We start from the raw sequence: 22,422 nt of genomic DNA, 5'->3' as shown, positions 1-22,422 counted from the left end.
CTAATATGAATAGTGTGTCTGCCTACATGCCTAAAAAAAAAAAAAAAAAGGCTTATTAAGACTATTAGTTTCCTATAGAAACAGAAGAGGCTAAAAATCACTAATTTCTTAATCTAGAGTCTATTTCAATAGCAACATCCCATCACATGCCATTTAACTTTCTCAATTTCAACTATGTACAACCAACAACCAACCCAAAATGGAAAGAGAAAGAAAAGTAACAATCTAAATGGTATATCAGCCACCGTTCCCATGTAATGACTTTATGCCACAGAGTAATAAGCATGAGACAGAGCTCGGAATTTGGTCCCTTTCTGACTCTCATCTCTCATCTTGCATTGCCTTTCATACTATAAGCATCTCAGGCACTGATAGTAAATGCTGTGTTTAAGACTATGTATTTTTTCAAATCACAGTGCCTCTGAAGACAAGTCAACTATTTCATCTTGTCTCAAAGAAATAGCAACCTGTTCTAATGCTAAAGGAAACCTTGATACAGTAAGTCTTGCACTTACTGGAAGGTGGTATATTTTTCTCCAGTCTGGTAACTTCCTAAGAGGTTTTCAAAAATAATATTGATCCCACACAATTTTACTCTTAACCAAATCAGCATCTTAGATTCTCATATCTTAGAGTGGTGTGGTCAGAAATGCTGAAGTAGATGCATGATTTTAGACATAAGATCCCCAAATAGTGTGCCCTGGTGCCTCTGGACAGTCCCAGGGGTGTTGCAGGATATTTAAAATTTTGAGGGAAACATAGCATTATTCAACATCTCTCGGACACTGCATGAACTACTAATTCAAGCTTGCTTACAGTGTAACATTAAATTGTACTACATTTCTTTGGATAACATCATTTCTTTGCAAAGCTAGGTTTTCTGTGGTTGCAAGTATTGTGTGAAAAGTAACACGCAACAGATTAGGAGGTTGGGATCCAATCTGATTTCAAGGCTTGAGAAGTTGTGAGGGATCAGCAATCAATTTATTGCCTCACAGCTCCAAATTCACCCTTCATTATCTGCTGCGTGAAAATCAAGATGGGACTTTTAATTTTTTTTTTTTCTTTTACCAGTGGGTTCAATGCTAAGCTTTGTCAGTGAAACAAAGTGTAGAGATGTTACAGGAAGAACGTTTCCTTCCTGGTTCTGGAGTGGTCTTGCTGCAAACTCCTCTATGCACACATGGCACCTCCAGCACCTGGGCACCTTCTTCAGCAACTGCCTCCTGCTGTCCCTGGTGGTCAGCACTACCCAGCCCCTGGCGGCTTCTGCTGACACCCCCGCAGGCGGTTTTTAGCAGTGTGTCTCCACTGAGAAACCTCCACATGAACAGATTTCCTCAGCATCCTGGAGGGTGGATTTCCAGCAAGTTCTGCCAGCACAGCACCACAGTGACTTCTGTGCCACTCAAGGAGCCAGCCAGCTGCCCCGTCTCCAGCAAGGTCTGGAGCAGAGAGAGGGAAGCTCACGCTTAGTGCTCTATCTCACACCCAGGGACAGTGGCAGCTCCTGACATCTGCCATTTCTCTCTTCTTTAGAATTCTCTTTACTTCCTCATAGTCAGTCCTCACCAAGGTTAATAGCTCCTTTTAAAAAATAGTTTCTTTTCTTTAGTAGAATATTTAATTGTAGTAAAATCCACATCACATAAGATTTACCATCTTAATCATTTTTAAGGGATACGGTTTAGCAGTATTATGTACATTTACATTGTTGCCCAACTCTCTCCACCATCCGTTTCCACAACACCTTTAATTTTGCAAAACTGAAACTCTACACCCATTAAACACCAACTCCCCGTTCTCCCCTCCCCTCAGCCCCTGGCAACCACCAATCTACTTTCTGTCTCCAGAATTTGACTACTGCAGGTAACTCATGTAACTGGAATCACAGAGCATGTCCTTTTTGTGACTGGCTTATTTCAGTTGACACAATGCTCTCAAGGTTCATCTATGTTGTAGCACGCGTCAGGATTTTTCTTCCTAAATATTTAAAGATGATATTCCATCTTATGTATGTATCACATTTTGTCTGTCCACTCATCCATCAATGGACACTTGGATTGCTTCCAGCTCTTGGCTACTGTAAATAATGCTGCTGTACATGTGGGTGCACAAAAGCCTGTCCAAGTCTTTGCTTTCAATCCTTTTTTGGTTATATTCTCTTAAGTGGATTTGCTAGATCATACAGTGATTCTATTTTTAAGTTTTTGAGGAGCCACCATACTGTTTTGCTAGTTAATGTTTCTTTATATTAAACATTCCTGTCCAAATTATCATGTGGCTTTTCTCCTGATAGGCGCCTGACTGAAGCATGCAAGGCCCAACAGGTGCACACATTCAATTAGTAAGTAACTGTGGTGAAGAATGAAGTAAAAACATTATTTTTTCTATCTTTTAATTTGTTTGTATTTTTTTTTCACATGGTCACAAAGTTATTAGTACATAATTAGTTATGAACTTATTTGGACCTAAGCATTTAATAAATGAAACTGTCAGGTATTTCTCTTGTCCTTGAAATGACATGAAAAAAAAATAACAGAGGCAGGAGTGAAGGGTGCCATGAATGAAGAACGTTTGGGAACCTTTGCTCCAGTCTACATATTTCCAGCTACCATTAGGACTGATCTGCTTGGATGGTTCCTTAGGCTCACCCTGTCTAGAAGTATCCTTATCCCTGAAGGCAAAGACAGATGCATACACTCATTCCTTCAAACATGGGTTGAAAATTCAAGTGCCCACCAAGGCTAGAAATATAATAATCCATGCCTACCACAACTATTGGCTATCCTAGTCCCTGCCCCCACATAGGCAGCAGATAATCAGGCTGTGGGCGATGCACCCAGGATGCTAGCTGAAACGCCATCCTGTCTCTCCCAAAGAAAGCAAGGGAGTGTGAGGGACGCTACTAGTGGGAAAATCATGAATGTGCACCCCCGCACATGGATGTGAATGATCTGAAAAGCAATCTTCAGAAACTTTAATAATTGTTTTTATTAATTGGAAATTACTTGACACAGACCTTATGATGAATCATAACACCTTGTGTAGCCACACTGTGAGAGCAGCTGCCACTGGCCTACTTTTTCTGTGTGACCCTTTTCCTGATCCTCCCAAAGCCTTCTCAGGTCTCAGCTCCCCTACTGAGGCCTGTGGGGAGATTATACTTCCACAGTGAACACCTACTATACTAACATCATTTTGATGCTAGTTGTCTTCTGAGGTGGATCTGTAAGCTATTTAACACACGAGATTATACCTTGTGGGGTTCCCCTCCTTGTTTTTAGAGGGTAGAACACACGCTGGACACTTTGAAGGCACTACATAACTAAATAACTAGTCATTTCATTATTTCACAATATTGAATTAGGACAACATAAGAGTAAGCTTAATTTGCCCTGACCTGAAAAATACATTACAAGGGACTTCATATTTAAGTTATCTTCAAAGAAAGAGAACAAGAAAAGAAATATAGCGTTGCATCTGGAGAGCTGAGGCTGGTAATCTGCACAAATCCATAAATCTGCCAGATTTACCAAAACTATCAGAAAAAAGAGCCAAGAAGAAAATAGTTCTGACAGCTGCAACACTTCTGTTTTACAATATGCGCAGCATGGACGCACTTCCTTTAACATCGTCATAAACAGAGAGAGCTGAGCAACACAAACACCCCAGTAGAAGCCACTTGAGTCTAGGCTTCAACTAATGGATTGTACTTATCTTTATGGAGGCAACCTTAACAGCCATCTATCAAACCCACCACAGTTGTCCTAGGAACCATTAATAAGACAAATTGAGCAAAATTCCATTTTAGTTTTTGGAATTTCCAGGGCCATCCAGGTACCATCAGCAGCTGCCACTTGAAAAGAGCAGCAACCTCGCTGTCCTCAGAGTGGGGACTTTGCTTCCTTTACATTAAGAATGAACATCCAGCCCTGGGCCACCTGAACATATACACTAATAAACCCCAGATGGGAATTCCAAACACCTGTTTACTCAAGGTATGAACTTCTGTCAGGCGATAAACATTCAATTAAGTAAGCCTCTTAGGAGCAAGCTTCCCATCAGAGGCTATTTGCATTTACAATAGGCTGTGTTTTAAAGCCACTTTGGAATCCATTATTGCAAAATATATAATTAATTTTGTCATGTGTTTTCTTAATGGATGAAATTAACCTGTGAAGGTAAAATGGCAGCACTTTGGTTGTCCCCAAAATCCTGTTCTCTGGATCAGAGAAAGGAAAAAGTACTCCACTGGGACATAGTCCCAAACTCTGACCCAGCAACCAGCTGAGAACCAAACAATTTATATGTTTGAATTAAGCTCTTAATACTGTCAGCAATACTAAGTATAATTTATGAAGCACCCACGATGTGCTAGGCATTATGCAAGGCACATTACAGAACATATCTTTACTTCCACTACATCTCAGTGAGGTGGTACATTCTAGCTCTGAAAGTGCTGCCTGACCATAACAATTCTGAAAGGAAGGACTATTGGGTATTATTGGCTCCATTTGCTTCTGGTGAGGCTACAGATATTCAGAGAAATTAAGTGACTGGTCCAAGGTCACTCAGATCAGACTCAATGTGAACTGAGACTGCAATGTAGGTCCTTTGACTTCATCCTTTGCTATTTTTCTCCATTCTGTGGTGTCTCTGATTTCGCAGAGCACAAATAATTATATTTCAAGGCAATTATGCCATTTGCTCCAAGAGGGATATAGATAAGAGATCAGATGGCACAGCCAGTACAATGGCTCTGAGCCTGACTGACTTGGAGGAAGAGGGAGCTAGACATTAATAAAAAAAGGGGAAGTCAGGAGGAGGAATGGCTGTGGCAAGAGGGAAGGCGAGGAGCTCCATCCATTTCACACATGTGAGTCTGAGGTCTGAGCAGGACAACCAATGTGGGCATATGCTGAGCCTCTTCTATCAGACCGATTGCCCACATAACTGGGGCTCTTCAAGAAGGTGCTGCTGCTTCTATAAAACTCACAGTTTTTCATGACAAGTATTTCTAAAATAGACTGCACAGAATATCTTCTCTTCACTAAAAAAGGCTATGGAACATATCTTTTTTATTTTTTCAACAAACTGTTGTTGTTAATCACACTATTCTGTAATATATATCTGAGCATACTTTTTGCTCACCAAACCCTGCGTAATAACATGCTTTTCCATTATCATTAGAGCCAGTCAATGATTTCTACCCAACTTCAAAAGAAAAGAAGATTCATGAGATCAAAATATCACATTTTTCTTAAATGCTCTAGAAAGCCTGTCTCAATATATAGATCTATAGAACAGATGTAACGCCCTTAATATAACAGAATCATGTTTTCAGAGGTGAGAGAAGGGACATTATGTTCTAAAATCACTAAAGTTAAATTGTATATAGTTAGAATTACCTTGAAAATTCCTTAAACAGCCCAGAAAGTACAGTACTGTCTACATAGTTTTATATCTACACAACAATGATCAATTCTTCCAACTCTGAGACTAGGTTTCTCTACAGTGCCAATCAGATATATTCAATTTCTTTCTCCATAATGATGAAAAAATCATTACCACCCATTTGCTTGCTCTCCTGAACAATGTGTTTGGTGGTACTCAAGAGTCCTTAGAATTCACCCTCTCCTTTGGTTTCATCACAAATACCATCACTATTTAATATAAGCAATGCCGAGAGTTGCTCCCAGGTCATGAAGTGGCTAAATGTAAATGGCCAGGATTTCCTGAAAGCCGTCTTCTTCCTCAGAGCCAGATGTCACTTTTTATTGGCAGTATCTAACAACTCTTCTACATCTTCTAATTTGAGGTCCAAGGGACCTAGAGAGATCTGAAGGCTGATGGAGGAAAACAGGGGTTCACTGTCCACTCTAAAGGAAGCTGTAGATGTCACTGCTCAGATGCCATCTTTATTTATGTAGTTCTTCATTATGTAAATAGTTATTGAGCATCTGCCATGTACAGGCATAAGGCACATGGTGTAGATCAAACCACTATGATATCTATCCTTACAGAATCTATAATACAGTGAGGGAGAAGGTAGGACACTAATTAAAATATAGTATGTATGATAAGTGCAACAGCAGAAAAGTATGGAGTACTCATAGGACAGGTAGCTGAATCAAACCTAGGGGAAAGAGTCATCATGGAAGGCTTCCTGAAAGAAGTGATATCTAAGTTAAGATTTGATTAGGAATTAGCCAAGGAAGAGGAGGTAAGGAAGAAATGAAAGAAGAATGGCTCCACATGTGAAAGAATAAATAGTCAGAAAGAAAGGCTAAAGTAGAAGCCAATAAATATGATGATCAGGTGGTCACTAGGGAGCTTTGAGAAAAATAATTCAGTAGCACGCTGGTGACAGAAGTCAAATTGCAAGGGATGGAGAGAAAGGATGGGTGGACTATTCATTTATGAAGTCTCACTGCATAGAACAGGTTGAGAGCACTCTGAGAAAAAAGCACTGTTAAAAGAATACAATTTTAGCACAGCTTTGAGTCCTTTGTTGAAGAAATATTTAAATTCCCAGAATTCTCCCGCTGGCCATCATCAGACACAGGGAAGCTGGGTGCCATCGATCTCTTACAAAACACATTTGCAAGAATTTGTGTGGGCTCTGATACGAGTTTGAATAATATAAATAAAAAAGAATGAAGTCAAATTCCACTCCACGGTCCGTGGCTGGTGCTGGTCCAGCAGGTCTCACCTGAAGCAGGGCAACGCAAGGTGTGATCTATGAGGTGCCTGGGAGGCTCCCAAGCCTCCAATTATCCTCTCAGCATGACAGAAAATACTCTCATTAGAGAGGTGGTACTTCAGGCTAAACTTTGCCCTATTTTCTGTCCTCCATCAGGTTCTTTTAAAAATACAAGAATCCCTTGGAGTAAAGTCCTATGGGTAACTAACATCTGAGAGTAAACAAATTCACTGGTTTCTCTGTTCACTCACAGCACAGCCCAGGTGACAGTGTAGGGGGGTGGGAGGTGGGGGAACAGTGAACACAAGCTTGACCCACACCCACTTCCACACTGGTCACTAACCCCACACCTGCTAACACCAAGAAAAGGCAAAAAGGAGTGTATATACTCAGCAGACCACTTGCAGGGCAGAAGTATAAGTTTCAAATGCTTGGAATTCCTTATCTTTAGTGATGCAATTTTTTTAAATGACGTAAAATACTCAAAACTGTTTTGATTGAGATTTCGATCTCTGCTTCTCAAAACTGATTCAGTCTGCAATGGCCATGAACCAAAGAAATGATTTTCATGGAGACATTATTTATTTTGAAGTATTTCCAATTTTTTTTGCATAAAAATTATGGTTTTTACCACTTATTCCAACAATAGTCAGTCTTCCAATCTAAGGTAAAAAGCTAAAATCTGTTATCAAAACAAAATTACAGAAGGCTCCCATCCATAAAATCTGGCATCTCTGAAGCTGAACAAACCTATCAATGATAGCTGAAGTTAGTTGGTTTATATAGCCCAAGAATCACAAATTGGTAACCTTAGGTCTGAATCCAGCTCACAGAGTTTTCTTGGGCCAGATAAGTTTTGTTTTTCACCTTAACTTTAATGCCTTTAGATGAGACCTGCTCTCTGCAAGATGGCCATAGGCCTCTAGAGTTCCAATTGATCGTACAAAGCACCATTTACACATTCATATTTCTGGCCTGGTTCTTGCAGACATTTGTCAAATGGGTTTGGGACCACTGGTTTATATAAATAGATATTAAACAAATAACTTTTCTCCTACTAAGGTAGAGCTCCAGTGTTAACCGTTTCAGAGTGGAACATGATGTGGGTTATTGAGTAATAGGATCACTACAAACAATAAGCCACAACAGCGTTCAATACCGTTGGTGATCATTGCTAACAAAAGAGGAAACCAACACCGCCAGTGCGGCTCATCAGCCTCAGAATAAGCCATGTAGCCATGGCTTTGAAACTACTTTTTAACAGAAGCATCTGCCAGTGTCACCCTCTAATCTTGCCGTGTGTACACTGATCCCACAAGATTCCCGACAGCTGGATGTCAGAGAACATAAGCCTGGCAGCCAAGATCCAATCCACTGGGCGCGGCGAAGGAAACAGCTCTGCTATTCAGTAAGCTGTGGCTAAATTGCAGCATCTGTAGTATCCAAACAACAACAACCTGAGCAATTCACACCCGGCCCCCAGCCAGTCCAGCCTCTTGGTTGTTATTTAAGACATTTGCAACATGCAATACAAACACCGGGCCATCTCCTGTTTGTCTGTATGTCCTGGCACAGAGGAGTTAAGTCCTTACCACAACTCCATCTCAGTTCCTCATGACACTTCCTATCACACCCCGTGCAGAACCCAATCAGAAAGCAAGTGCTCAGAAAATGCTGTTGAGGTCCTCCCATTCAATCTCCTCATTCCTCAAGCTTGTTTGCAAATGAGAAATGAGGCCTAGCAAGTTGATAGGACATGCTCAAAGTTTTGTCATACAAGTGTCTTAACAGGGACCAGAACCTAGATGTCCAAGACCACCACTGTGGAGGTGTCCTCTCTGCCGCCAGCCACCCTGAGACGCAGCATGCATCAGGCACCATGACCTTTCATAGCCCAGCCCAGTATTCCTGAGCTGGGTTTTTGGCACACGGGCAGTCTAGCTCAGTCAAGGTCTTAGTTAGGGTTTCAGTCAAAGCCCACCAACAGTAAGTGCACATATCACCCTCAGGGACATGGCAGGGACTATTGACTGGCTGGTGACAAGGCTGTGGAGTTTGCAACCCTGTAGTTAGTCATGAATTTCATCTACAAAGATCACCCTGGTCTCTTCTGCTCCAACTTACTCATGACCAGGTTGTGGTTCCCTTTGCATCACCCTGTTTTTCACTGTCCAAGAGCTCCCTGAATGGGCCCCTGCGCCCCCGCCCTCGCCAGCCATTCTCCTAGAGGTCTCATCTGGAGTAAACAAAATAAAACCCTATATGACTGAATGCCCCTATTTTGTTTATTTGTGTACAACTTCAAAGTCTGTCTTTACATTATCCAGAACCTAGTAATATCAGTTAAAAAAAAAGATAAAAATCATTAAATATGGCAATTAAACTCACATCTATAAAAGAGAGGGGTATCCTTGACAGAGACATATGGTCTTATTATACTGTTTTAAAAGAAAAATTATGTTGGACTTCAGTGTTTTGGGGGGAGTTATAATTACCACAGGTTGAAAGTTGCCTATAGTTAATTTTCTCTAGTTTTTATTCTCATTGTTCAGTGCTTCCCAGACCAGGTCTGTGGTACCATGGGGATGCCTCATGGGCCTTTGAGAATTTCCCCTTCTGACCGGCAGTGCTGTGGTTCCTGGAGCATGTGTCCTTGGCCTCCCTGATAGCATCTGAGTCACTGTGTTGGGTGACTGAGGGGGGCGGGGAGTTGGTAATCTAATATGCGGGGCTCCATTCACAGTGTTATATCATAGCTAGTCACCAAATCAGAGCAACAGAGAAAGAAAGCACGCGAAAGGAAGCCTGTGTGGTGACACCGTGGGGGAAACAACCCGCACCCCCAGCTCCCAGGTTTAGCCCTGACCATTTAACTCGGTCATAGTAATCCTGTCCCCCTCACCATGCAGTGACCGGTTTAGGCAATCCAAGACTAAGACAGTCACACAGCACATTCCATAGCCAATACACTGGCTTAAGACTGGCGAGAAGATCACTCACTCCTGTGTTAAGAGCCATGAGAAGCCAGTTCTTTCTCTCCCTTTGGACAGTGTGCTGCAGATATGGAGTCAGAATCACTGCAGACGTTTAACCGCCATGAGAGAAGCTAGCTGAGGATAAACATCAACCACAGAAGGCAGACTGGAAAGAAAACGGGTTCTGGTCATCACTGAACTGCTAAATTAAAACTCATTCTAGTTATGTAAGCTAAGAAAACATTCTCTTCTATATGAGCCAGTCTACACTGGGTTTCTCTTTCTTGCATAAGAGCCATAACTGATATAATATCCTGTCAGCTAAGGAGGACTTTTAATATTGCTGTGGCTTCGCCACAGGACCAGCCCACTCGCCTCCATTTTCTCAAGCTTGCTGCCTAACAAAGGCCAGAGAGCGGCCTGGAAGCCCCTCTCCTGCAAGACCAAGTGACGCCTGTCTGATGGCAGTGGTAACTGACAGCAGAGCTCTGGTGGGGACACTGAGAAAGCTCAGTGGCACAGACAGGGAGGAGCCTGAGAGACAGGACCAGAGCTCCTGGGCTTCCTCCTCCACTCCCAGCATGGTGCTGCCTCACCACCTCTGCTGGGGCTTCCCGGTGGGCCTTGTATGGGGACATCCTTGCCACAAAGGAGTGGCCGGCTTCCTGACAGGGGGCAGAAAGAGCAAGACTTGTAAGGTAGGAAAAGGTGTGCAAGAACTCCAGACCTTATTGTGGAGCCAAGGGCCAGAAGTCAGGTCAGCCTGCCCTGGGATTCATCCCAGAAGCCCAGGGTGTGATAAGGAGCTCAGGGACACATTTGGTAGGCACTTCTCAGGTAGCCAGCAGAAAGAGGGCACTGTCTCGGGGGCTTGGGGGTGGAGGAGGGCGGGCAGCACTGGTCTATTAGGGTCAGGCAAGCCTTTTGCCTTAGGATATGCTCAAAGTCCACTTGGGGCTGCTTTTACGAAGGCACATGGCACATAGCTCATTGCATTTCTGCACTTCCACTCTGCAGTCTTACCTCGGAAACACTGAATTCCAAAAGAATCACTTCCGGAAGCTGGGGAAATCGGTCAGCATTTTATTTAGGCTATCTTTGCACGCACCTTTAACTGAACTCTCTCCGTCTCCACCACCTACAGGCAGCAAATAGTTGTTCATAAGCTAGAAATGAAGAAATGTTTCTTGTCAAGTTTTCTTAAGGCCTACTTGCTGCTCATAGTAACTGCCACATAAATACCTGCATTTCTGTGTTTGCTTTTCTGTCCTGGGTTTTGATAATGGAAGTTCCTCCAGCAAGCACTCCTTTTCAGGTTCCCACCAAGGCTGTCTATGGGAAAGTCTTTATATTTGATAAACATATTCTACAGTATATATTTAAATATGTATTGGTATTCACCCCCATTTTTTCCCCTAAGGCAAAATTACTATCATTTTGGAGAGCGTACTTGTATCCATTTCCTTTGTCTAATTCTTCACCTAAGCTTCCTTACCACCAAGATACCACACTATTAATTTAACCCAAAGTGAAAAGAGGCGGGTGATGCTCCCGCAGGCATGTAGGCCAGTTCCACTAGGTGGCAACATGGGCAGGGTGCTGGAATCAGAGGGTGAAAAGCACCAGCAACACAGACTAAAGGAGCTCCCACTCGCCCCTCCTCTTCTCTTCTCCACCTATCCCCTTGTCTCTTCACCTTTAGCCTGGCTATTTTCAACCAGTAATTTATAATTTGCTCTTAAATGGTTCATGCTTATTCATGAGTGTATCTGACTTAATCACTCCAGCCTTGAAAGAGCTATATATGCTTCTTCTTTCTGCCAAAGCATGTTACTTAGCCTCCTGCTGGAACTCTACAAAACTCACTTCTTCCATAAAACCTTCCTAACCAAACCTGGCTCAGATCCCAACTTTATATATGCCATGATATACAGACACAGAGACATAACCATTTTTATATATTAGATAGAATATGCCTATATACACATACAAAGAAAGTTGACACAGAATCACATGCACAGCTCTGGGCATCTGGTAGGCAAATGTACATTTAACATAAAATATGTGCCGGTGACCACATTCCATATAACAGAAGAAGTTACGGCTCTAGGAAATGGCATTAGCTGTCAAACATTCAATTAGGGAGCCAAGAAACTAGATATATTAACACCCACCTATGTCTTCTGATTTTTTAGTTCCTTCCTAGCATTCAATTTAAGCTCCAGAATGTTTTCTGAGCAGAAAAATTCTAGATAAACTTCAATAAATATTATACATAAACTTGAAAGAAATTGTGTAAATATAACTTTAAGGATTATTTAAAGTGCTCTCTAAATCCTCAAAAAATTGTCTAATTTACCTTAAAAATAAAATAAAGAAGTCTACTTGTAGCAGCACTAAATATGGCTGAAAACAAGCATAAAGTATATTTTTAAAGTACATAAGGGCTTATATATAGGATAAAATTTCTTATTGGCTGTTAGAGGAAGTGGTAGCAGGGATATTCTGACAAACATCTACACAATGAGGGAACAGAGGTAAACATGCTCATGTTTGCAGGAAGTCGCTGCTACTACCAGACCACTGGGAATCAGAGATGTCTTAGTTAATAAAGCTCATGGAAACTGTAAAAACAAGAAACTTCAAGTGAAAAATCTAGCAATCTTTTCACAGCCCGGTTTCAGAAACTTTTCCAGCCTTCATTTGGCTACAAATGAAACTGTCTACATGTAAATTCAGATGCCATATTTTCCACCCACAATAGTCAAACCTCCCTCAGCTCAGCACCAGTTCTCCACACCCAGAGTCACAGTAAAAGAAAAGCCGTGATTTGTTGAACACAGCCACTTGAAAGCTGCGACCCAAAGTCATCCCCTCGTAGACAGAAACACCAGGTTACTTAGTCATCTGAACATTCCACCATATTCGAACATAGACAGTACATCAGGTTTGTCTGAGGGCAGTTTTAACTCACCTAGTTTCAGCATTTTCTCCCTCTGTCGGTCGAGACAGCTTCAGAGTCTCGGCAGAGTCACACAGACTGGGGGAAAATGCACAGTGACTCTGCTGGTATGTACTCTATGGCAGCTGGCATCTGTACCACCTTCAGGAAGAGTCGGTCCTCCTCAAGAATTATTCAGAAGAATTTGTACTGTCCTTTTGAAAAACCTACCATGAGCTTTCCAAACAAGTGCTCAGGAAACACTGGTCAACAACAGTCACTTTAAAAGTTGTCCTGCTTGTTATTCTGGGAGCTGGGTTTCGTCACCTGTAGTGGAATGCATTAGGTAGCCTTTAATTGTGAATCCAGAGAGGTCTCCACATCCCAATGGGGATGGACTGGTTGCTGTCTGCACTTGCCACCTATAAACTACAGCTACACAGAAACACAGGGATTACCTGTGCGAGGCAAACAGGAGATATTTCCAAAATCAAGCAGAAACAAGAAGTCTAATGTTTCAACATGCTAGAAAAAAGGAGCATATTTAAAAAAAAAATAATAATAACAATGGGGAGCAGCCTCAGTCATAGATGCCTGGAAAAAGAAAATCAAAAAAACAACTCATTCCTACCTGGCCAGTATAAACATGAATGCCTATTAATAGTAAGGACTGCTTGGAGGTGTTCTTGTTCTCAGGAGAAAGAGAGAAAAGAGTTTGGGCAATGTTGCTACTTAAAATCATTGGTTTTTTTGCTTTTGAAGAGAATATAAGGTTTTTATAAAAAATGTGCATGTGACTGCATCCAGACACACACAATATGTAGGTACACAGACACAGATATACGCACATACACTACCTAATAGTCCTTCAGAAGCTTCTTTATTTAGCGGTGCTTTGACAGTCATCACCACCCACAAGTCTTTCCCTCCTCCACCCCCACCATGTGAGATTCTGCCAGTTCCTCCTGGCACACTTCAAGTGTTCCACCTCTGTGAAGCCTTTTTCTGAGGATCCCCAGTGGCACTGCACTGGAGCTTTCCTGGTAACACTTTCTGGGGACCTAATCACACCTGTCCTTATATTATCTTTGGTGACTTATCTGTTTTACTTCTACTACCTGCTAAGTTTCTTGATGTTATTTTTTTCCCCTTGAAACACTAACATTTTGTCTTGAGCCTAACAGGTACTAAGCAAAAAGAAAGAAAAAAAAAAGATACCAAGTGAAATGCAACAGTCAAGTGCTCTGGAGTCTAGTGGGCTTAGTTTACATTCCAGTGATGCCACTTCCTGGCTTTGTAGACTTGTAAGCTACTTTACCTCTCCGAGCAATTTTGTTCTCTTAAAATGAGAATAACATCACCTTCCTCATGGAACTGTTAACAAGATGTAAACAGAACCACACGAAGCAGACAACATATTGCCTGACACACAGTGCGTGCGCAAATGGCAGCAAACATTGTTGGTGACCTGCATTAATGCCCACCACTAATTCTGCGAGGAGGCTGACAGAGATACCAAACCAACATCAATTTACAAACATATTATACATTTCTTATTTTCTTTAGCCTGCATTATCATGTGGCTAGAATCCATCCTTTTGAATCGCTTTGTGTTGTCTTCTCAAATTCTGACTGGCCCCTCAATGCTATATATTCATTAGGGACTAAGGGGCAAGGAAGATACCAAGAGAATACTCCTCCTGGAAGTGCAGGTTTCTTTTTTCATTTTTTAAAAATTTTATTATTTTTTATTTTAGAGAGAGGGGAGGGAAGGAGGAGAAGGAGAGAAACATTGATTGGTTGCCTCTCACATGCGCCCCGACTGAGGACCAAAACTGCAACCCTCGCGTGCACCCTGAGCTGGAATCGAACCAGCAACCTCTTGGTGTGCAGGAGGGCGCCCAATCAACTGAGCCATGCCAGCTGGAGCTGGAGGTGCAAGGTTCTAAATCACAATGACTTCCTAACCCCTGACTCAGTAGCAATTCCAAGGGTAAATCACAAAGTGTAAAAAGCAGAAATGCTACATCTAAAGAGAGGGACTGGTCTCTCACATTTTCTTAAAATGTGGCCCCAGTGGTAGCTGCGTGGCTCGGTGGCCATTGGAAACCACTCTGCCCGCTACTTATAGGAGAGGAAGGAGCAGCACAGTGAAGCTGTGGGAAGCGAAGGCTGGAGGAATAATCACGCGGCATCACATAAAACCAATGCCAGGGCAGTGGCAGTGCCCTCACACATGCTCCAGGCACAGTCAGGGAGCCACCAACACGCTCCGGACACCAGGCAAGGGCACAGAAGGCTGCAAGCATTACAGCCCCTGTAGCAACCGGCCACCTCCACACCCAGCAGGACCAATTCCTGATTTTGCAGAGAGCTCTTCAACAATGGGAGAATAAAAAGCAACACATCTGGCTGGGCGACAAATCAGGCTAGGAACCTTTTCCTTAAGACATCCTGTCCAGGTCTTACATGCTCAGATCTACTCAAAGTTTGCTGTTTTAAGCAATCCCAGCAGTTGTAATTATATATTCTGGTCATCCTACTTCATTTAAGAAGGAAGAAGAATCAGGCAGGAGCTAAAGATCAGGGAGATTTGCGGAGCAGTCAAAACTCACAGAATAGCCTTATGTTAAAAAAAAAAAAAAAAAAAATTCTAGCTTTCTTCGGTTGCCTTCACAGACATGGATACAGCTCTTCTGTGCTTCCCGAGGACTTGCAAATTGCAAGGATCAACAGTTGTGATGGTGGCCCAAAGCAGAGGCACCACCCGTGCTCTGAGGCAGGGAGGGGAGAGGAGGCAGCAAAGACCCCAGCTTTAGAAACCTTGCCTGGTGGCCCAGTGACCTCGGAATCTGTCCAGAGCCAGCTTTGTTAGGCAGCTTGTGCTCAGGGACACACATGGCTCTCCATCTTCTTCTGGTAAGCCGAGCTCTGAAGCAGGGTGCCCCCAGCCCCTACCCCTGGGAGCACAACTGGCATTGCCTGCAAAGGAGGCACTCAGAGCTTCAGGTGACACCGAAGGCACCTTCACTGAGGAAGTCTGGGTCCATTTTATCTGCTATTTCTTTTCCACCTGTCTGCAACCACAGGACAGTGGCTCTTAGAAAACCAGACCCTCCTCTTCTGTGAGCATGTGTTATCTAGGTATCTCCGAGCAAGGTGCTATCACTTAAATCACGTCACTGTCGCCACACCCAGTGACAGTGGGTGGTAATCCCAATTTCCAAAGAGACTGGCAGAGCAAAAGAGGTTAAGCAGCATATTCAACAGGGCTCTGCAAGATGAGGCTGGGCTGGGAGGGCTGGGAAGAAAAGCCAGAAGACCTAGGCCCTACCCTCCCAGAACAATCTCCAGAACATACACTCTCTCCGGCCTAGTTTCGACAGCTCAGTACATACCCCAAGAAAAACATTTCCCTTACAGCCACCCACATCCTTATCAGCAACACATTCAACAAAATCAGCACAGGGATAATGAAATGTGCCTGCATGAAAAAGATACCTTCGTTTGTTTATTTCATCCGATTCTATAGCCTCAGAGACAAAACTGGAAACGTCTACAAAATACCTTGACCTTTGCGCTTTGGCCTTTCCAAGATGCTCCCTAGTCCCTCGCAAGACTCGGGGGCTGCCAAGAGCAGTGGCTTTCTTTCTGTTTAACATCGCCCCCGCCACCCCCCAACAGTTCTCTCTGCACCCTCCTCTTCTGCGTTCTCTGCCACCTCAACTCTTTTAAGGGACTCCCTGAAACCAGGCCCAACCAGAGCCTTCTCCTGATTCAACCTTTTTGTCCCTCTTCTCCTCTTCAAGGAATAAGAAGTCACTGGTGACGTGGGAAAGAAGACAGGCTCAGGGGAAATGATTCCAGGAGACCGCCTGAGATTGGCCAGGTGCCCAGAAGCATTTTACAGATATTATCACAGAGATGGCAGATGGTAAGACTTACCCTCCATCACCCGAGGAGGACTCGCACTGGCAGAGAAGTGCATGCTTCACACCTAGACAAGGGTGGGGAAGTCCCACTGGCTGAGCACCTGCTGGAACCCAGGCAGCATGCATGACGCTTTCCCTCCGTTTGCTCAGTCCTCACCAAAAGCCTGGGAGGTGGGCTCTATTACCCTCTGGCTGGTTACAGGTGAGGAAACAGAGCTCCGTAAATTTAATACACCTGTTCAGTGCAATGCCAGGATGTGAACATAGGTATGTCTTACTCTAAATCCGTTGGCTTTTTTCTCTTCATATCATATCATGAACACGTCCTTGGGTGAGCAGACAGAAAGCACATATGTGTTAAATGAAAAGGACACCTGGCAACCTATCTTTCAAGGCCAGGCAGAGCAGTCAGTTAAACAGCGTGAACAGAGCTGTTGGGAGCTAGCACTGGCATCAAAGACAGTTCTGGGGTGCAGACTTCTCACGTCTGTCACCATTTCAGCTGTCATTCATGGGCTCCCCTCCAACGGGCTGCACAGAAAGTAAGTGTGGGAAGGCAGACCTTTCTACCACATAGTATGTGTTTCTATGTTTTAAGTATACATCTTATAAAATGATACTCAACAAACAAAGAAACAAACACTGTCTTTCTCTTTTCTCTCTTGGAATCGCCTAACTTCAGCACTGGCAGGACCTCTGATATCATCTAACCTCCTTTCACGACAAGGAGGACGAGGCAGCCCAAAGCGGCTGAGGCAGGCCCACAGTCACACGGCTGGCTGCTTGAACATGCAGCTGCGGTGGGAGCCAGGGGTCAGGACTGCAGAACGAGCTTTTATGTCCTCCTTCTATGAGGCAGGCTCAAATCTCTCTTCACACTTACACCACCAATGAGAACATAGATCAGCACTTGCAAAGCAAAGAAACACTGAGCATCTGCCGCAATAAAGAGGCTGGTGCTCAAATGTGGTTTATTTGCTCCTGACCTGAGTATAAACAGAGTCTTGACATTTTATAGCATTCTTCCATCACAAACCTTCATGTGAAATTGAACATGATCCCTGGTAATAAAATATTAAGCTAATTAAAGTCTCAATTTGCCAAGAAAAACTCTCCGATGCAGAGTAAATGTCTCTATAAATTTCTAGAATTTCCAGTTAATACACAACATATGATATTTCCCGAGCTGAATTCCTCACCCTGCCTCCACTGCCAAACCCGATCATTGTTCTCTTGAGCCTCTCAGGACTCCGTCACCACCCTGTCATCCTGTCATCACTAATTCTTCTCATCCACCAAGTTCTGCAGTCTCTTATCTGTGCTTCTGCTATCCTCATTTCCCTTTGCATTCTACCAAACCCCTTGCTTTAAAGGTAGCAGAAGGTGGTTTCTGGAAGACAGCTTCCCAGAGAATGACGGCAAAGCAGTTTTACTCTTTAGAGGACACAGACTTTGTCATTTTGTCATTTTACCCACATGGTTATTTTCAAACTTGAAACTTAAAAAAGAATGCTTAGAAATGTTTAAATTTCAAGAGCAATAAAAAATTTGCCCTGGCTGGTGTGGCTCAGTGGATTGAGCACCAGCCAAAAAACCAAAGGGTCATTGGTTCGATTCCCAGTCAGGGCACATGCCTGGGTTGCAGGTCAGGTCCCCAGTTGGGGGCGTGTGAGAGGCAACCGCACATTGATGTTTCTCTCCCTCTCTTTCTCCCTCCCTTCCTCTCTCTCTATAAATAAATTAGTAAAATCTTTAAAAATATATATATACTATATCTTGAATAAAGTTTCTCTTTGGTTTTTCTCCTCCAGGAAAAACACATAGCAGTTCTGACCATTTGCAGGAGGACAATATGCCACCCACCTTCTGCGTCTTTCACGTTTGTACCCAACGCCCCTTGCTCTGGTACCCAGCAGTCAGCACCTGCCCTCCATCCCATCCTCTCAGCCTGACAACTGAACAAATTTACCTCATGAGAAGGAGCTGACATCAAACAATTTCCTTCTACATGTGAGCAGACATTGCCAGCAAACCATGTCTTGTCCCCTGGAGAGGCATCAGAGCCCGCCCTGTGTCCCCTCCCCTCTAAGCAGCGCTACTCCTACAGATGAGCAGGGGCCAGGGGAGCCCGGAGTCCCCTATCTTGGGGTATATTTCTGTCTCCCTCTATCTTCTCATTACCCAAGGCCCTTCGGGACAAAGGAGGGCATGTAGGCTAATTTAATCTAGAAAATGCTCCTAATACAGCAAAGGGGCAGGCTGAAACCAAATTCATACCTTTCCTTACCCCCAAACAGCCTCTTTCTGGGGCTCCATATGGCACCTTCTCATCAGTCACTCAGATTTGACACCTCAGTGCCATCATGAACCTCACTCTACACCCCCCACCCCCGCCCCTGTCAGCCACCAAGTTCTCACGTTTCCCCACCCCTGCGAAGCCCCTTCTGCCTTCCCCTGGTTCCAGCCCCATTCCAGCTCTGTTCTCCGCCTGGCTCACAGCTCCTTTCACTCAGGTGCCCTCATAGCACATCTTCCCAAAGCACAGGTCTATCAGCATCACGTCACCATCTGTGCCTAGAACTGGGTTTATAAAGTGCTCTCCAGTCTGCACTTGACCGTGTCAGTCTGATGAGGAATGTGTGATACTTCCTGACTGCACAGGGTTTAAGGTGGTCTCAGTCCTGCCCACCCACCTCTGGGCCTCTGCTCACTTGCTTTCCTTGGCCTTCCAGGTCCTTCCTACCACTGTCAGCTACAAAACGCTGCCAGTCTCCCACAGCTCAGCTCACACACAAGGCCTGTTGTGGCGCCTGTAGCCAGACGCCAGCTCCCACTTCCCAGCTCCCTTTGTCACTGGGAAGCTTTCTTACAGCATTTAGCACGTTTTGCTCAAAGGGACAGCGATTGCTATACACATCTCACTATCCCCATTACACTGAAGATTCCGAGATGATGGGAGTTCTTCATACATTCAACAAAATCAGCCTGCATTTACCCAGTACCTGCCGCATGGGAGGCGCTGACTTCCATGCTGGGGACGCGGTGGGAAATAAATATGTGAGGTCTCCTGTCCCACAAAATTGACATTCAGGGAGAAAGAGACGACAGGCAAGTAAACGCATAAATAAATACAGGACAGATCATGAGAGCTGCTAGGATGGAAAGGAACAGGGGGTTCTGATGGAGACCACTCTGGCAGAGGGGGCACTGGAGGCAGAGGAAGAGCAGGCTCTCGACCCCGAGACAGGACAAGCTTGACACTCTCCACGGAAAGCAGTGGAAAGAGGGCCGATGTGGCTGCAGTGACAAAAGCACAGGGAAAAAGGGTATGAGAAGGAGCAGAGAACTGGGCAAAGATCAGACTAGGAAAGGACTATATAGGACATGGTAAGAAGTGTATATTATGTGGTGGGAACATAAAACAGGTAAAATGTCTGGCAGGCACAGTGGCAATAAAGATCAAAACCTTAAAACTCCAATGCTTTTCAAACCACTTCTAAGAATATATCCAATGAAATAGAGACAAGTGTGGACAGCTGTAGTTCAGGGAGTTGTGTGTTGTCATGCCAACAGTGGAAACCTAACAGCCGAACTATCCAAATGGGGGGCTGTTAAGTGAATTATGGCACACCTATCTAGGGGCATGCAATACAGTCTTTAAAAATGATCTTGTGGAGTCATTAATAACACAAGAATGTTTCACAGAGGCTACAAAGCAATATATAAAAGCAAAAAAAATTATATTAAGTAGCATATAACTTTTACAGAGGAAAAATTACAGGCATACAAATAAAAGCTGGGTGTGATATATCCACAATGTTTTAATTTTCTGGGAAGTGAAATTAAGGAATACCTTTTCTCCCCATTTTTCTTTCTTTCTTTCTTTCTTTCTTTCTTTCTTTCTTTCTCGGTCAAATCGTAGTTGATAAATATACCATATATCCTTTTGAAACAAGAAAAAAGGTTTTAAAAAACCTGTGAGTCAGAAGAATGTATAGCAGTTTCTATATTCTATAAGATCACAGAAATAAATTGAGGCTGCTGATCAAGAGATGGCCAGAGCAATCTTCTGTCTTTTTAGGGAATCTTCAAAGCAAAACAGAAAAACCATAAAAACTCCCCAGAAGTCAGGACAGGAAGTGTGTCACTCCTTTCTTGCTTATCCTTCTGACTCAGCGCTGACTGTGAGGCCCCTCTGATCCTTGTTCTGAAGGAGTTAAGAGATAGGTGTCTGGGTTGTGGGAGACTTGGAAACCTCACCAGAATCTCCCAGCCCTGGGGGTGATGTTTGAAATTCTGACCTAGATCTTCTAAGGGAAAAACCTTTCCCTATTCTTCTTTAGATTCATTATAGCTGAGACCAACAGTTAAGTTCTTGTCTCTTTCTTTTAAAATTCACTGCTCAAGACCCAAACACACTCTTGTGTTCAAGCCTTCTTCTTAAACAGGTTTGACAATTTCATCAACAATTCAGACAAGTCACAACAGGTCTCAGATATTTGGATCCTGGCTTACACATGGCCACATTGAAAAAGTTCACCACAGAGGCCCATTCGGCCAGTTTGCATCCCTGCTCACCACTGGGTCACAAAGGTGGTTTGGTTCCAAGTCCTGTCTGGCAGCCTCCTAAACTCAGAACTCAAAGGTTATTCAACAAGCACAGATTGAAAAGTGATTTACTAGCTGAATCCCACATACTTCTTTCAGTTTCGTTTTTAATAATCCCCTGGCAAATACAAAGCTGAGAAAAACATACACACAGGACGACACAGCAAAACAGAACATTTTGACTTTGGAAGCCTTTAAGTTTTTCAGGCAAATTAAATCAAAATTTGAGAGCTCTGACAATTACAATCCAGACCCATTGCCTTCCCACATTCATTCAGCACTTATTTATTGAGGCCTTACTGTGCCCAATGGTAGCCCCTAGGTTTAATAAACAAGAGGGCTGGAGGCAATATGTGATGTGTTGGGAAGGCAGGGTGGGCATGAAGTGAGGGAGGCAGAGAACCCCAAGAAACTCCAATAAGTACAGCCAGTCTGAGGACAGGTTGTTAAAAATCTTACAAGCCCTGTTTAAATTCTAGACTTTATCGAAACTCCAACAAGACATGTTAGCCGGGGGGTGACAATCAGGTTGATATCTTATAAAGACAAATAGCACAGAAGGCCAGACTGGAGTGGGGGTGGAAATAAGGGGCATGTGGCACGTAAACTGTCCTTGAAGTAATCTAGGTAAGAGATGATGGTGCTGTCTTGGTCTTAGGTGACGGCAGAAAATCATGACAAGCAGTACATAGAGTCTATAGCCATTTCATGGGAGAACTAATAATATTGGCAACTGATTGGGTATAGGGCTGAGGTACAGAAAGATGCCTTCTAGGTTCTGGGTAGCCGACTGGATCATTTACTGAGGGGAAAACTGGAAGAGAAGATAACTTCAGCTGGGCTGACTGCATATTGAATTTGAGTTACCTGTGAGCTATCCAAGTACTGACGAACACTTTACAGCAGGACATATAGGTCTAGAGTTTTGACAAGAGATCAGACTTGAACTATAAATTTGGAACTCATTGCCATGTGAGAAGGTGAAGCCCTAGGAACAGGTAGGATGATGACCAAAGGAGAAAGAAGAGCAGAGAACCCAGAGTCCTAAGAAATACCAACATTTCCTCATCCAAGGATATGCTTTTATTGGTTTTAGAGAGGGAGGAAGGTGGGGGTGGGGGAGAAAGAGAGAGAGAGGGAAAAAATCATCGATGCAAAAGCAAAACATTGATTGGTTTCCTCTTGGACACACCCAGACTGGGGATTGAACACGCAACCTTTTGGTATATGGGACAACACTCCACCAACCAAGACACCCGG

The 22,422-nt window shown here is 43.5% G+C and overlaps 1 protein-coding gene across 5 annotated transcripts in view; it reads right to left on the bottom strand.

Moving 5' to 3' along the window:
• The window catches only part of TNFAIP8 (TNF alpha induced protein 8), a 112,784-nt gene that overhangs the window by 42,785 nt on the left and 47,577 nt on the right, over positions 1 to 22,422 (bottom strand). The window contains exons 1-2 of one of the 5 annotated variants that reach the window (XM_090279041.1): positions 20,408 to 20,452; positions 12,656 to 12,949 (exon numbers count right to left, since the gene is read on the bottom strand). The exons of 1 other annotated variant lie outside the window; for it this stretch is intronic. In XM_090279041.1, coding sequence (XP_090135167.1) covers positions 12,656 to 12,668 — 13 coding nt within the window. In that variant the 5' untranslated portion in view covers positions 12,669 to 12,949; positions 20,408 to 20,452. Of the gene's footprint in view, positions 1 to 12,655; positions 12,950 to 16,567; positions 16,589 to 20,407; positions 20,453 to 22,422 lie in introns of those variants that run through there. 3 more of the 5 variants (XM_090279043.1, XM_090279040.1, XM_090279044.1) reach the window with 3 other exon arrangements.

This window comes from Furipterus horrens, unplaced genomic scaffold, assembly GCF_987537825.1.
Source record: "Furipterus horrens unplaced genomic scaffold, mFurHor1.1.pri manual_scaffold_5, whole genome shotgun sequence".
NCBI classification, from domain to species: domain Eukaryota; kingdom Metazoa; phylum Chordata; class Mammalia; order Chiroptera; family Furipteridae; genus Furipterus; species Furipterus horrens.
Note: the sequence above shows the minus strand (reverse complement) of the source record. Positions and strands in the feature narration are given on the sequence as shown.